Source organism: Zosterops lateralis (genome assembly GCF_965231275.1).
Source record: "Zosterops lateralis genome assembly, chromosome: 25".
Lineage (NCBI taxonomy): Eukaryota > Metazoa > Chordata > Aves > Passeriformes > Zosteropidae > Zosterops > Zosterops lateralis.
Window position 1 is genome coordinate 1,019,591 of NC_139785.1, and position 15,816 is coordinate 1,035,406.

Consider the following 15,816-nt stretch of genomic DNA (forward strand, 5'->3'; position numbering starts at 1 on the left):
AATGGAGCCGGGATGCGGCCCCGGCGCAGCGCTGAGCTATGTCCCCGTTCCGCGCAGCGGGAGCCCGCTCTCCGTCCCGGAGAGCCCCGGCGAGCCCGGGCCCGGCGGCGACGCGGACCCCGCGGCTGCCCCCGCCCCCGGCCCCGGCGGCGAGGCGGAGCCCGGGGCCGGCGGCGCGGAGGCCGCGGGGCAGAGCGGAGCGGCGGCCGAGGAGCCCGACGAGGAGGCGGCCCCGGCCAGGCCGTCGCAGAACATCGCGGTGCAGGTGGGTGCAGCTCCCCCGGGGCTCACGGCGTTTGTGATGTGCGGGCCGAGGGCTCTAAAAGGCTCCTGTAGGATCTGGAGGACAAAGAGCTGAATAAATCTGGGGGGTAAAGCACATCCATACTTGCAGCTTTACAGCCGCTGCTGTGTGCCCAGTCCTCAGCTTTGAACAGTCTTCAATTAATCTTTAATTAAAATTCGACCCTAATGAGGCCACACCTGGAGTGCTGTGTTCAGGTCTGGGGTCCAACAGAGGCTGCAAAAATGATGAGGGGTTTGGAGCATCCCTCTTATAAGGAGAGACTGCAGGAGCTGGGCCTGGTTGGTCTGGACAAGACTGAAAGAGGATCCCATTAATGCATATAAATATCTTCAGGGGGGTGTCAGAGGATGGTGCCAGATTCTTTTTGTAGGTGCCTAGCTATAGGATGAGGAACAATAGCCATCAGCTAAAATGATAAGTTTCATCTCAACATGACAGAGATCTCCTTTCCATGGAGGGAGACAGAGCACTGGAACAAGTGCCCAGGGAGGGCCTGGAGTCCCTCTCTGGTCACTGCAGAGGCTGATCTCCATCATCTCCCTTCACAGACTGACTTCAAGGCAGCTGATGCAGACGTGAACACGGACCAGGACATCGAGAAGAACTTGGTGGGTATTGAGGCCCTGGGCTCAGGTCTGGGCTCTGCCACTCGCACTCCCAGGCAAAGGAACTGCAGCTGCTCTTCCCACTTTATTCCTGTCAAAATAGAATCACAGAACCATTATGGTTGGAAAAGACCTCCAAGACCATCAAATATCAGACTTGAAGTTCTTAAGCTGTCCTTGTTACAGAGGAATTTTGCTCTCCACTGCAGGACAAGATGATGTCTGAGCGGGCCTTGCTGAAGGAGCGCTACCAGGAGGTGTTGGACAAACAGAGGCAGGTGGAGAATCAGCTGCAGGTCCAGCTTAAGCAGCTCCAGCAGCGCAGGGAAGAGGAGATGAAAAACCACCAGGTATTTGGTGAAGAACTGTTTTTGTTTAACCTGCCCTGTAATTAATTTTAAAACCTTTATGAAGATGCAGGAGAACCTGCTGACCAGAGCATCAGTCTACTGAGTTTCCTCATAGTAACCAATTTATATCTTGACTGGATATGCTAAAAAGAAAGAGTTTGCTGTGTAATCTCATTAATCAATTAATCTAAAAAAATAACGAATTTTATGTCAAAACCATGACCTGGTAATTTTGCTCTGTATCTGTGTGATGCTTCTTTTACTCCAGGAGATCCTGAAAGCGATTCAGGATGTTACGATCAAGCGAGAAGAGACTAAGAAAAAGATGGAGAAAGAAAAGAAAGAATTCTTGCAGAAAGAGCAGGATCTCAAAGCTGAAATTGAGAAACTCTGTGAGAAAGGCAGAAGGTATTTGTATGGAAAAGGAAGTGTTTGTTTTTGGGGAAGGAGGCCTTGCTTAACTGTGATATAAACCTGATGGAGCAAAGACCTTTAAAGTTTTAGGAAGCAGTGAGTATTTAGGTCAGACCTGTATATGGATGAACTAAGGACAGGCCATGTATTTGACTTGGTGCTTTTATGGAACCATTCTGTCATGTCATAGAGGTCTGGTTTTTATTCTGGGGGCTTGGCAATGTTTTTGGGTAAAACTCCAGTGATGGCTCCAAATCCAAATGCCCTTTTCCCCCAAGTGACCATGGCAGAGCACATGCTGGGGGAGCAGCACAGCTGCCTGCAGCCAACCTGGTTCTGTGCCACAGCCTTTGTGCAGTGTCATGAGACAACAAGATCTGTGCTCCAGAGGTTCTTGGTGGCTGTTATCCCACACACATTGCGGGGAGCCAGCCCCAGCCTGTGGTATGTGCTTGGGCCCGGGGATGTTTCAATGAGAGCCCTGCCTTGCTGGGATTCCAGCTGTGCTGTCCCTTTTCTCCTGTGCAGGTTGCTGAAGGAGCAGGAGGAGAAGGAAAATAAGATTGCCTCTCTGATTGCAGAGCAGTCTGATGAGAAGTAAGGTTCTTCTTCTTTGCCTCATTAATGCTGCCCAGTGCACTGTTCCTTCCTGTCATTTTGCCTCAGAGTGAATCTGGTGCTCTTGGTTGGGACAGAGTAGAAACAATGATCCAGCAGTGCTGGCCAGTTACTTGCTCTAGAGGTTTTTTCCTCTTTCAGTATCAGAGCTCTGGATTAAATCTTCTTTGATCCCAGTCACAAGCAGACTCCTGGATATTTGTGACATAAAGATCCCGTAAGATTAGAGTTTGTGCTTGGTGGATTGACTCAGCTTGTAACTACTACTACTAATTTAATTTCCCCAGAATCAGGGCAGACTGATTTCCCTGTCTGTTCCCCACAGCTGTCCAGCTACACTGAACTCTAGCACCTTGGGTATTTAAAGCTGGGCGGGGATGCTCCAGATCCAGGTGTTCCCAAAGCACAGGTGGAAATGCCCAGCTTTAAACTTCTCCAGGATCAGAACTGTAGCTCTGCCTGCTGCTCGGGTTGATTCTTGGTTCAGATCTTCCTTGGGATTGGACTGAATTTTGCTGAGGGGAATTCCCTTCATTTTGCCTGGCGTGTTTGCACATTGCTTGTTTGTGTGCTCTGGAACCGCTCACTGCTGGGACAGTGACTCACGCAGCCCAGGGCGCTGGGGATGGTGTCACAGTCTGGAGCTTGCTGATCTTCCATGGTTCTGTCCAGAGCTCCTGAGATCCATCCCTTTGTGGCATTCCGGTGCCCAAGCCTAAGGGGACTCTTTCTGTTCTGTGTGCAGGCAGCTGTGGGAGATGGAGTTGGACAAGCTGAAGAACCAGCACAATGAAATCAACAGGAACATTCTTGAGGAGACAGAACGGGCCTGGAAAGCAGAGGTGAGCAGCTGACTTCTTCTCTGCAAAGTGATTGGTTTGAGATTCCAGATGGTTAATGGACAGTTCTGTGAAATTAGGAGCAGTTGAGGACAAGGCCAAGTCCCACTTTGTGGGATAAGAGGAAGGATGAGCAAGTATCAGAGCAGTGAGCATTAGTGGGGGGCAGTGCCCAGTGCCTGGTCTGGCAGCAAGAAACAGGAGTACAAAACCTGAGCCTTTCTCCATAGATCCTGTCCCTGGAGAGCCGGAAGGAGCTGCTGGTGTTGAAACTAGAAGAAGCAGAAAAAGAAGCAGAGCTACACCTCACCTACCTCAAGTAAGTCTGTGTCCTGTCAGAAGTGGCAGGGAGGGTCACTCAGGTGTCCCTGTGTCCCATCTCCTCTTCCTCTGCTTACATTGGAGGTTGGACAGGAATAGTTCAGGATTTCCTGTGGTTTTCTTACTGGATCAATGTGGTTCAATAATGTCACACAGCAAGGGTATGTGGGGCTGTGCTTACCCCCTGTTACTGTTCATCTGCCAGGCTCAGCCAGTGCTCTTGACTGTGGTGTTCCTGTGTATCCCCAGATCAGTCCTTCTCCCTTGTGGGGTGCCTTACAGGGGGCCGAGCCCTTCCCACTCTGCTGGAGGAGAGGAAGCCAGGAGGGTGTGGGAGGTTCCCACTTTGCTGCCAGTGAGAGCACAGTTGCAAGTGGGAAAGTTCAGCTGTGCTTGCAGGTCTGCGCCGCCCACGCTGGAGACCATGAGGCCAAAGCAGGAGTGGGAGATGAGGCTGAACAGGATACGAATGACCAAGCAAAGTGTCCGAGTAAGTTCCTGCTGACATCTCCCAGCCTAGCAGTGAGTAGTTCTGCACACACAGAGTGAGCAGTTCATCACATACACAGTGTTTCCTCCCTTCAGCTCCTCTTCCATTCTTCTGTGGACCCAGACAGTGCCACTTTAGGGCCTGCCACCCCCTGGCTTAGAATACCCCAAACTCTCTCAGGTGTGATAAATGTGCCCATTTTCTTCCCTCTCTGCTAGGATCAGTTCAACGACCACATCCAGATGGTGAGGAATGGCACAAAGCTGAGCAGCCTCCCCCAGATCCCAACGCCGACGCTGCCTCCTCCACCTTCAGAAGTGAGTGCCTCTCCAGCCCCACAGCATGGGCATTCCATGCTGCCAGGCCCTGGCACAGCCTGCCTGGTGCTGTGCATGTGTGGGATGGCCCATTCCCTGTCTGGGCTTACTAGAGAGGAGGGGAAGGGTCTCCTTCCCTTTCCAGCTGCCAGTGCCTGCAGCTCCCATCTCACTGGCTGGAGAAGAGGGCACTCGACTCTGCTTCCAAGTGGTCTTACTCTAACCAGCCTTTCCCTCTTCCCTTGTTTTTCTTTCTCAGACAGATTTCATGCTGACGGCATTCCAGCCCAACCCATCCCTGACTCCTCGGCTCCCCTTCCCCATCGGGCCCGTCCCTGTCCCCATGGTCATGCCAAGCGCCGATCCGCGGGCTCTCTCCTTCCCTCTGCTCAACCCCGCCATGTCCAGGCCCAACCAGCCCTCCCCCCCCCTGCCAGCTTCCCAAGGGAGGAACAGCCCCGTGGTGGCCTCGCTCATCGGCACACACAGCCCCCACATGCCCCCCGCTGCCTCCATCCCTCCTCCGCCTGGCCTGGGTGCTGTGAACGTGGCCCCTGAGTTCCCCAGGCCCCAGCCGGCTGACAAGCTGGAGAAGCTGCTGGAGAAGCTGCTGACTCGGTTTCCACAGTGCAACAAGTAAGGGTCTCTGGTGGTGTTTTTAAGTAAGGGTTTTGTTGCTGTTCATGACGTGAAAGAACCACACTCACCATCAGAAGCGAGGAGCAAGAGAGAGGAAGTTTATTATGATTTGGGGTTTAAATAGGATTTGGAATTTGATCAAGGACTGGAGGAGGAGACCCCTCTGACCCCAGTGGTCAAACCAGCAGTCCATCACAGAGAGGAATGAAAACAATCTACTTCTTTTTATGTTATATGTGTGAGAAACTCCAGTAGAAAATATGTAAACAATGATCAGAAGGCTGAAAATCAGGGGAACAGTGTTTGGTCGTGGTTTTGGGGGCCAATGGCTTGTGCATGGAACGGGAGCTGAGGTCAGGGGAAGGGGGGCTGCTGGTGTGAGTGGGGTCTCTGGGAAGTGAGGCAAGGCAGAGGTGGTGGTCTCCATCAGGTTTGCCGTAGTGCTGGGGGTGGGGGTCACTGGGGGCTTTGAAGGACAGCAGGGATATCTGGGCACAGCCAGGAGCCCCCCAGCGTGTCTCTGGGGGTTCTCTGCTCTTTCCCCAGTGTTTTGGGGAGAGAAGTTCCTCAGCCATGTGACTCACCTCACCTGGAGGATGGAGGGGAAGAACACGGCTTCCCCCAGGCAATGGTGGCTGAGGGATCCCAGTCTGTGAGGACTGAGGACTCTTAGCAGGCTGCTGTCCACACAGGGCCCAGCTGACCAACATCCTGCAGCAGATCAAAACTGCCCGGAGGACCATGGCTGGGCTGACCATGGAGGAGCTGAACCAGCTGGTGGCGGCCAAGCTGGCAGAGCAGCAGGAGCGGGCAGCAGCCAGTGCTCAGGTGGGACGGTGTGGGGGCTGCTGGAAGGGGGCTTGGGAAGCAGGAAGAGCTGTCCCTCCTCCCTGCTTCCTCGCAGAGCTTGGGTTGTGCATCAGGGCAGTCCCCTGGGTTCCCTGTCCTGCTGACTGCAGCGTAACCAGGGAACGATTTTCCCCGAGGTGACTTGGGGTGACTCCTCTGTCCTTTTCGGGCTGTTCTGATGTGCCTCCTCTGCCTTGCTGCAGCCTCTGGGCCGGATCAGGGCCCCCATGTTCTCTGCTCCACTGCCTCAGATCAGAACACCCATGTTCCTGCCCCCGGCCCAGGTCGCTTACCCGGGAACAGCGTCACACGTAAGGCTGCTTGGCTTCCCTGGGGAGCGGGGAGAGGGGGGCCTGCCTGGGACGTGCCTGAAGGGATGAGCCCCTGGAGCTGGGAGCTCTCTCCTCACACAGCCAGCTGGGCTGCTGAGCCCAGAACATTGGCACAGATCGTTTGTGTTTCACATTGGAATGAAGAGACACCAGATGTGATGGTGGCTCTCGGGGTGTGATGGCTGTGGGCAGAGAGGGGACTGGGCAGCCTGTGGCCTCGGGATGCAGCTGAATCCGTGATCAGAGCTGTGTGTCTGACTTCTCTGCCTGCTCCTTTCTTTCCCTCACTGCCCATCCCAGACCCCAGCTGCCTGTAAGCTGTGTCTGATGTGCCAGAAACTCGTGCAGCCTGGTGACCTTCACCCCATGGCCTGCTCACATGTGCTGCACAAGGAGGTGAGTGTGTTCTGCTGCTCAGGACCTCCTCCTGGTCCTTCCAAGTGACCCTTCCCGAGTCCTTGTTGTCCTGGCACCTTGCCAGGAGAAGGGTACAATCAATAAACAGCTTCCCTGCATCCTGTCATCCCATCCTTTCTGTACTCTTGGCTGGGCCACCCTGTGTGGTGGTGGCTTTAGGAACAGGCTGCCCTTGTGTCCCTGAGCCTGTGCTGTGTCTGTGAGGGTTAGATGCTGGAGCAGGATAGTCTGGAAGGATCTGGAACACAGGGTGAGGGGAGAGCTGCCACTGCTGCTCAGGTGTCTGGGCTGGGGATGCCAGACAGGAGCTCTTGGGAAGAGGAGACTTTCCTATCCCATGGGTCTGGCAGTGAGTCATCTGTGCAGATGACCCCCCCATCCCAACAGCTCTGGGGCCTCCAGCAGTGGCCCCTCGAGGAAATGGAATGTTGGGGAGGGCCTGAAGGTCCTGCAAGGGGGACAAGGGCTCCTTCCTCATGGTGACCTTGTGATGGAGGCTGCAAGGAGCAAAGGAAACCATTCCTGAAGCGAGTGCTGTGGACAATGATGGCACCTTTGTGTTGGGCCAGTGGCTCTTGACTCATTCTCTCTTTCCAGTGCATCAAATTTTGGGCACAAACCAACACGAATGACACTTGTCCCTTTTGCCCAAGCCTCAAATGACGGCTGCTGGGACAACGTGGGCCCCCGGGAGGAGTTGCTGTGAATAGACAGGATCAGTTCTAAGATTTCTACAGTTCTATATTTATACGATCATGTATACACATGTACATTTTTATTATATAGGTAATGTGTGTATAGAAAGTCTGTAAACATACAAATTCATAAATAAAGTGTGTATATTATGCAGTGATTTTGCTGCAGCTCCTCATTTCTTAGCCTTGCTGGCTTCTTTCAAATGAGGGTCAGTGTTCCCTGCTTTCTGGGAACTGCCTCAGCCACCTCTTCCCACTTGCATCCCATCAGCTCCTTTCCTAGGCCCACTCATCATGACCAGATACCTCACCACCCCCACATCCCTGCCAGTCATCACCTGTTTTTTTCCCCCCTCTTGCCAACGAGCAAGATGCAGATAAAGAGCCAACTTTTTGTGGTAATTTTTTTAATGTCATAATAATTTACCGTGTTAACATTCATTGTTCTTACATAGACACTGGGTTACAGAGTACTGGAGCCTCCAGCGACAGCCCATGGTCCCATCCTGTCCCATCCCCTGCAGTCACCGGGCCCTGGGGAGGGAGCGGATGGACGAGGCTGCGCTGCAGCTCGGGATAAACCAACCTGTCACAAAATTCCTGTGTTCCCCTCTCCTGTACTTCCTCTTAAAGCACGGGCTGACACGCCAACCGTTTTCTTTTCTCCATGGATTTCGGTGGGATTGCGAGGTGCTCAGCACCACTGAAAAATCTTGCAATGACTCTCTAAAAATTTCCCCCCCGCCCCTCTTCCTCATGGTCTGCGGCAGGAATCCAGCACTGCTGGCGGCCCCTGTACCCTGGGAGGGCAGGGAGCGCCCCCGGGAGGGCAGGGGAGCACCCCCGGGTGCTGAACCCGCCGCAGGCCGGGTCCTCCGGCGCGCACGCACACGCTTGGGGTGTGTTTTAAGGCAGTGGTCCACAACAGAGTCTCTGGGGTCCTGGGCAGGCACGAGGGTGGGGGGAGAATGTTGCCCTCTTGCAGGGAACGGCTGGATGCGGGTTTGGAGCGAGGCTTGGGGCCAGGGGGCTCCGTGTGAGCGCGGTGGGGATGAGCAGGGGCAGTGTGGGGGCTGTTGTGGCAGTGCCCCATGCGAGGGCTGGCTGGTCTCCTATGCTGCCTGTTTCCTGGCTCCCTCACTGCTTTCCCGAAGAAATGCTTGGCTGCAGGAATTTAGTTAACAAGCTTTACGCTCGGTGATTGCTGTGGGTCCTCAGTCTGTCCCTGCCTGACCTGGTGGTTCTGCGGGGCAGCTGCCAGCTCTGCCCTGGCACTGCAGGTATCCTCTCTTTGTTCATGGAGGAGTGATGCCTTTTAATTGTGGAATCTCTGTCCTTCCTATCCAGACTAGAGGCAGAGAAGTGAGGGAATACAACACTACAACTGCCTGCAAGGTCAGGGGTGTCTGCTCTGGGGAAGGGACAGTGATCCCGCAGCACGGGGAGGAGGGGCTGTCCTCACACACTGGAAAATCCTCCTTGTGCTGCAGGAACACCACGAGGACAGAGGTGCCTCCTGTGCTCAGGGTCCTTTGGGCTTGTGAGCCACTGCTCTGTGTGCTCCAGCCCTGCACCTCCTCCTCAAGCCAGCTGGGGCCCCCTCACCATGTCGTGCTCCCACCAAACACGCTGCGGCGTAAGCCCTGGCCCTGCGTGGTGACTGAGCAGAAGGCTAAAAAGACTTAAAAAAAAAAACCCCAAAAAAACCAGGACCGACCCCTAATCTGACCCCTAATGTTGGAAGAGTAGCTTTCAGGGCTGGAATTAAAAATAAGAGATATATGGATATATTGTACAGGTGAGAGGCAGCCGTGCTCTGTACACGTGGGACCGGCTTTGTACACACTCTCAATGTGCAGCTGCGCTACCAGTGACACGATTTGTAAAAAAAAGAAATAAAAATAAATACAACCATGTGTTTAAAAAACAATAAATGCTGCAGTTCCCACAGCTGCCGCTTGTCCCCAGGATGCCAGGGTGTCTCACAGCCAGGCCTGGATGTGTGGAGTGAGCAGAGAGGAGCTGCTGTGCCGTGGGATGCGCTGGCAGTGAGGTGAGGGGGCTGCAGGGGGGGCCCAGGCTCCCCTATGGCTTTTGAAGGGCTGGGTGGGCTGAGGAGCAGCCAGTGCCAGGGCTGGGAACTTCATTCCTGGCACAGGCTTCTGCATGGCAGGCTGCTGCTGATGCTGGAAGCGAGGGCAGGGAGTTTCCCATCCCGTGTGGCCTGGGGACAGGATGGATACCTGCTCCTGCCTGCCCTGACAGAGGATGGGTCTCTGCTTCTGCCTGTCCCAGGAGGATGCAGGGAGTCCTGGGGCTGGCAGCAGCGGGAGCAGAACTCGGGAAGGCAGGAAAATGCAGGGGAAATATCAAGAGTGCGTGGTCTATGGGCAGCAGGGTAGAAAGGAAAGCCCGGTCTGGGCAGCCCAGGCTGGCCCTGCAGGGCTGTCTCTGAAAAGCCCAAGGCTGGAGAGCTCCAGGATAATTCCTGGAGTCTAGCTCAGTGCAGGGAGTCACAGGGGAGGCACAGCTGCAGCACATCTCCCTACAAGAGAGCCTGGGCTGGCAGCTTCCCAACAGGGCAAGCTGAAAAGGGATGCACAGGGATGGAAGGGGACAGGCAGGGGATGGCTCATCAGCATCACTCCATCAAGCCAGGCAAGACTGGGTGGGAGAGCTTGGGACAGCCCATCCTGTCCTGGTGTTGGAGCACAGAAGCTGCCCCCAGCTCCTGGGACCAGGCTGCTGCACTCTCCCCCTGCTCAGCAGCCACGCTCTTGCTGCAGGTCCCAGATGAATGGAGCTCAGACCTGGGGCTCCCCCGGCTGCTGGCCCTGACAGACACTGAGTCCCTGGGCCCCGGGCACAGGCTCTGAGCTCCCCACGCTGCCTCCACACTCCAGCCCCCGGAGCAAGGCCCCTGCCCTGCTGCCTCACCTGCGGCCCCGGGGCTGCGCCCGTGCTCTGCTGTCACTTCAGCAAGGAGATGTCATCGGCAAAGTCATCGTGGTCCCGCCGCAGGCAGCGGAAGCAGCGCCACTGGAACACCATGAGGCAGAGAGGCAGCATGAAGAGGGCGCAGATGGCCGCCATGACGTAGGCGATGGTCATCAGTGTGGACTCGTCTGTCTGTGGGATGTTGTAGCCGCAGTCCTCCATGTTGGAGTGTGGGTGGGGCCCGTCCACCGCAGCCGTCCGGAACTCGTCGTGCACTGTGGGTGAGGGAGGCAGGCTCTGGTCACTGCTCACCCATGTCCCCTCTGTCCCCCCTGTCCCCTTGGGCCCAGCTCACCGTGGCAGGCGCTGACGGCGAAGCCAATGCGCTTGCGGGCGCGGTCGAACACCACGTAGAAGCCCTCCATGATCACAGCGCCCATGACGGTGCCGGTGGAGGACTGGGAGATGGCAAACTTGTAGCAGTCATCCTGAGAGGTGGCCACGTCCTCCACTGGGCGCAGGTATTGCTGTAGGGGGAGAGAAGCCGTCAGGGAAGGGGGCAGGGGAGGTAGCTGTGTCCACCCAGTGTGGTCCTGCTTGTGCTGCCTTCTCCAGCCCCTGGGAGAGGGGATCTCCTGTTTCCTGGGCAGGGTCTAGCCAGGTCAACACTCACCTGGGGCAGGATGGTGATCCGGAAGGACTGGTTGGTGGCCTCTCCCATCAGGTACAGGGACAGGACTGGGAAGATGTGCCAAGGGGTGGTGCCGACCTGCCAGCAAACCAGCTGCTCCCCCAGCCAGAAGCCGTCTGGGAACTTTTCCGTCTACCAGAGGGAAAGGGAAGGTGAGCTGAGCGAAGCAGAGGTGCCAAGCTGGTGATGGGCAGCCACACTGCCCATAGCCCTGCCCTGGGCCAGGCCCTTGAGAAAGGGATGGGTTCCACTGACCGATGATGCTGTTTTGATGGATTTCACAGCAGCCTCAAACACCTTCTTCGGCAGCCTGAGGTTGGTGGTCCCGCTGTCCACAATGCTCTTGTCATAGTTGTACTGGGGGCAGAAGAGGAGGAGTGACCAAGCTGAAGGACCCCAGTCCCACTCCCCTCCCAGCCCCCTCTGACCAATGGTGGGTGCCTCCAGTGCCCGTGGGGAAGGTCCACCACTGCACACCTCTTTGCAGTCCATGTTCAGGTCCTGCCCATTGATCTCCAGCTTGACGATGATGACCTCGTAGTACCACTCCTTGCGGATGGGTGTGTACCAGATGTCCCCCACGTACAGTGAGCGGTCAATGCCACCGATGATCTGCGGAGGAGACAGAGGGCTGCTGTCACCACGTGCTGGCAGTGCCACCAGGGAGCCCCCCAGCCACCTGTGGAGTGCTCACCATGCTGCCTCCCACCGAGGCCACGGCCTCTGTCTCGTTGGGAGAGAAGCCTGTCCCGCACAGCTGCAGGGAGAAGATGTTGGGCACCCGTGTCTGCTTCACCAGGGAGTCAAAGAAGGGCTCCAGGCTGTCGTCAGGCTGATGGGAGGAGAAAGCAGAGGCAGGACAGGGATGTGTCAGTGCTGTCCCTTCTCCAGGAACTCTCTGTGCCCAAGGGACTTCCCCTCAACAGCACTGTTGTGCCCTAGGGGACAAACAGGGACAAGGAAAAAGGCAACTGAAGTGTTTCTGTGCACACATGCAGGACTGTTAGCCAGGACTCACCCGGGCAATCTCAGCATATGCCAGCCCCAGGATCCCTTCCCAGTTGGAGCCATTGATGAAGAATTTGTCCGACTCCGTGATGGCAGCGATGTTGGCTCTGACAGTGACGTTTGGGCCGTGGGGGATGGTGACAAGGTCAGTGCCCAGTTCCCCTTCCCACTTGCCCTGGGTGTAGGGCACGTACACCCCCTTCCGCAGGTCATGGTAGGTGCTGGACCTGCAACACCGGGAAAGGGACGAGTCAGACCAGCAGGGTTTCTGTGGGTCCAGCCATTCCAGAGGCCAGGTCCTACCTGGCAGGGTCTGGCCAGACTTCCAGCAAGGAGAAGCCGTGTGCCTGAGTGGCTGTGCTCTGTGCCCCCCAGAATACTCACAGCTGCCGCTGGTAGTATCTCCGGAGGAAGGGGTGTGGTGCAGCTCCCACAGCAAAGTTACTGCTCCCTGTGTCCACCAGGATATTCAGCTGGAGGAGGAGGAGACACAGGAAGGCTCATGAGTGCAGTTTTGTTGTGCCCAGAGAGGAGAGAAGGAGGTGGTGGAGCAGGAGGCAGTGACATTAGGGAGTCGCACAGAAAGTAAACATAATCCAGCACTGTGCAAACAGAGCATGAGCTCCTCGCTCAGCATGGCCTAGCCTCAGCCCCTAAATCCACAGGCAGGATTTGGGAAGCACTTGGCAGGTGTCATGGGGCCGGAGAGCAGCAGCAGCCACACAGGGTGCGCAGGTTCTCTTTGCCAGGAAAGCAGATTTGCTGGCACAGCCGGTGGGAAGGATTGCTGGTGGGCAGCCCCCGCAGATCCCTGTGCCCGCTAATCGCCACCCATATGCCGAGCCCTGCTCCTGATTCATTCCTGCCTGGGCAGGATTACCAGGTTTGGCAAACGTCCCACTGGCAGGACCAGGAGTGAGCCAGCCAGATCCTGCCCTCAGGTGACCTGTGCCTGCAGCCCTGGCGGGGAGCAGGGTGGGATTGCCTGGGTGGGAATGGGGCTGTTGGAGCCTCCTGGCTTTGCTGGGCAGCAGAGCTCAGGGCCCAGACCCAGGAGCTGCTTCACAGCACCAGCCCAGGCAGCAGCACCAGGGCTTTGGCCCCTAATCTGTGCAGTCAGAGGGAGAGGAAGGAGGTTAATGCGCTTGTTGTTAATCGCAGGAGCACCGGCTGCAGCTCCCTGAGAGGGGCTGGCATGTCCTGAGTACCCCAGCTGCACCTCCCTGCCAAGGGGAACATTTTAGGCTGTGGGGAAAGATCAGAGCAGCACATTCAGCCCCCCAATACCGACCCTGGCTGGGTGCCAGCTCAGCAGCCACCACACAGCCTGGCAACCCAGCACCTGCGCCACTCCCAGGGCTGCTCCTGGTGCTGTGGATGGGTCATTAGGGGCCACCTGCTCCACACAGCTCATCTCCAATCCCCAGAGCACCCAGAGGAGACTGGTTTCCCTGGAGAAGGACCTGCTGAGCTGACGCTGCAGGGAGAGGAGGCAGGGAGGGCTTTTACTCTCACAGGCTCCGTCCTGCTGAAGGGGTCACGCACAAGACCCACGTGGAGAGGACCCAGATCCTCGAGACTCAGCCCAGCCATCCATTCAGGCCAGGACATGGCACGTGAACTGACGAGGCCAAGACATGTGTGGCAGGGACACTGCCTGAAACCTGTCCCTGGAAGTGACAGCCCCTCCAGGCACCTCAGCAGCAGCACTGGCTCTGTGCCATGCTTGTCCCCAGAGCTGTGTGCTGCTCCTGGGGCACCAAGCCTGTGCCATCTGTCCCAAAGCACCGGCTCCTGCTGCTTGGCTCACCCTGCTCCCCTGTGTGTTCATGAATCAGCCTGTTCTGGGGAGCCAGGGAAACCAACATGCTTGGACACATGGAATGTGTGAGCAATCAGCTGCTGACGGTGACTTGGCAGCCCAGCACGGCTCAGAACCAAGACTAAAATAAAGGGGATACAAAACTTCCTTGTCAGCATCGGGAAGGTGAAAGGAAAGGTGAGGAGATGGATCACCATGTCCCTGCTTCATGTAAGCTTTTGGGAAGGATGCATGCACCCCCCCCGGGACAAACACGCTCCCAGTTTCCTGCAGAAGCACAGCCAAACTCTTTCATATGAGTCCTCTCATTCCATTGCAATGCCTGGAGGGATTTTGCTCCAGCACACACACATGCACAGGCACAGGCACCACGTTTGCATTTGGAAGCAATCCAAGGCTGGAAGATGCTGCCCCAAAGGGTGACTGGCTCTGGAACATGCGAGTGCCTGGGAACAGGTGGTTCACACGGAAATTATCTGGCAGCTGCGACACGTGGTAGGCAGGAGATGATGAAATCACATTTAAAACTAGATTTCAGAAATAATCTCCTCCTTTTTTTTTCCCCCTAAACACACCCTGCCAGAGCAGGCAATAAATCCCGGGCACACAGGGACAACACAATAGTGCTCCCAGAGATCCAACTTCCATGGCAGTGGTATCATTCCTCTGTCCACATCTTACTCCCACTGCTGTCTCCCACCACGCACACAGAGCACAGCCAGCTTGTGGGGAAAAAGCAGCCTTTATTTCAGAGCCTGTGTGGGTGCTGGCTGTTCTGGCAGCACCCAAACTGTGGTGATGGCAGGCATGAGGGAATGTGACCCTGTGCTGAGAGGAATCTGGAGCCTCAACCACCAAGCTCAACCCCCGGGCCAGACTTGTTGGTGGTGACAACGGATCAGGATGGCCACAAAAGGATTTAGCAGTGGAACCTCCCTGATCTCATCCATAAAAGAGGGGAGGAGCTGGTCGCCCTGTGCTGTGACTGGCACCTGGCCCTCAGCATTCCCTGTCTCTGTCCCCGGCGTGCAGGCACACGGTACCACATGAGCTGGGCAGCATGTGAGGGATGCTGACAAAAAGATGGAGCAGGATCAGAGCCTGGTGACGCACCAACGCCTGCTCTGCCTACCCTGTGGGCTCCCTTTCCATCCAGGCCATCCCATTTTCCTGCACTTTGCCTCCCCACGCTGCCCCAACTCCTGCGCAGTGACAACCGTCACGAGGTCTCCAGGAAAACTGAGCTCTGCAGGATCTCTGGAGGATTTCTGGAGAATTTCCCCCAGCCGGGAGCAGCACACGGAGCCAGGCAGCAGCTGCGCCCATGGTTGTGCTGGGAGGAACTGCCAAGCACGGTTTGGCCGTGGGCTCTTCCGTGCCTGCGTGTGCCCGCTCCACATCCCACCCCGCGGCCGCCCACACCCCGCACCAGCTCAGCGGCATCCCTCGGCTCGGGAGCGGGGATGGAGGCATGGAAGGAGGGAGGGATGGCGGGAGGGAGGCAGGGAGGGAGGGATGGAGAGATGCAGCCTGGCTCGCCCGCACGGAGAGGCACACGCAGTACCGGCCACCCCGCTCGGAGCACCCGGGCAGCCCCGGGAGCGCTGAGGTCACCTTCGGCGGGCGCCTGCGGCCAGTTTTAGCCGAAAGCCAGCAGGAAAAGCATCACAGGAGCGACGAGAAGCAGGAATGCCGCCCGGGCCGTGCGGCGAGAGCCACGCGAAGCCACGGTGGCACCCGCAGCGCCTCTGCTCTGCGTCCCGCAGCCCCGCACTGGGCCAGAAGGGCACCCGCAGCCCCCGGGGGTGCGGGGAATGCAGGGGATGAGGGAGATGCGGGGGATGCGAGAGATGCGGGGATCTCCTTCCACCTCACCTTCTGCGGGGGGCTGCCCACCGTCATCTCCACGTAGTACCCCTGCCCCGACTTGCCCCGCAGGTTGTCGATCATCTCCACGAAGCTGCCGGCGCTGTCGGGCTCGGTGTCCAGCGGCGCCCGGCGCTGTCGGAGCCCCGACGGCGGGGCCGCGCCGCCCCGCAGCGGCAGCCGGATGCGCGGCGGGGCCGGGAGGGCGCGCAGAACTCCCAGCCACAGCAGCAGCCAAGGCCAAGAGGGCGCCATGGCCGCGGAGAGCCCTCGGCGGACGCGGTCAGCGGGCCCGCAGC

The 15,816-nt window shown here is 57.2% G+C and overlaps 2 protein-coding genes across 2 annotated transcripts; one reads left to right on the forward strand and one right to left on the reverse strand.

The window, feature by feature from the left end:
- Nucleotide 1: 1 nt before the first annotated feature.
- On the forward strand, nucleotides 2–7,345 carry RNF214 (ring finger protein 214; the record flags this gene model as incomplete). Its single annotated transcript, XM_083877859.1, has 14 exons — nucleotides 2–265; nucleotides 856–915; nucleotides 1,122–1,262; nucleotides 1,531–1,670; nucleotides 2,205–2,273; nucleotides 3,040–3,136; nucleotides 3,364–3,452; nucleotides 3,854–3,944; nucleotides 4,163–4,261; nucleotides 4,521–4,897; nucleotides 5,593–5,728; nucleotides 5,953–6,060; nucleotides 6,382–6,477; nucleotides 7,096–7,345. 14 exons carry the CDS (start codon nucleotides 2–4, stop codon nucleotides 7,159–7,161), a joined length of 1,833 nt encoding a protein of 610 aa, XP_083733985.1. The 3' UTR covers nucleotides 7,162–7,345.
- A 252-nt stretch (nucleotides 7,346–7,597) lies between these two features.
- Nucleotides 7,598–15,772, reverse strand: BACE1 (beta-secretase 1; the record flags this gene model as incomplete). The annotated part of the gene is made up of 9 exons (XM_083878070.1): nucleotides 7,598–10,405; nucleotides 10,486–10,657; nucleotides 10,804–10,953; nucleotides 11,077–11,178; nucleotides 11,299–11,433; nucleotides 11,516–11,653; nucleotides 11,840–12,056; nucleotides 12,214–12,302; nucleotides 15,527–15,772. 9 exons carry the CDS (start codon nucleotides 15,770–15,772, stop codon nucleotides 10,164–10,166), a joined length of 1,491 nt encoding a protein of 496 aa, XP_083734196.1. The 3' UTR covers nucleotides 7,598–10,163.
- Between the last annotated feature and the right edge of the window lie 44 nt (nucleotides 15,773–15,816).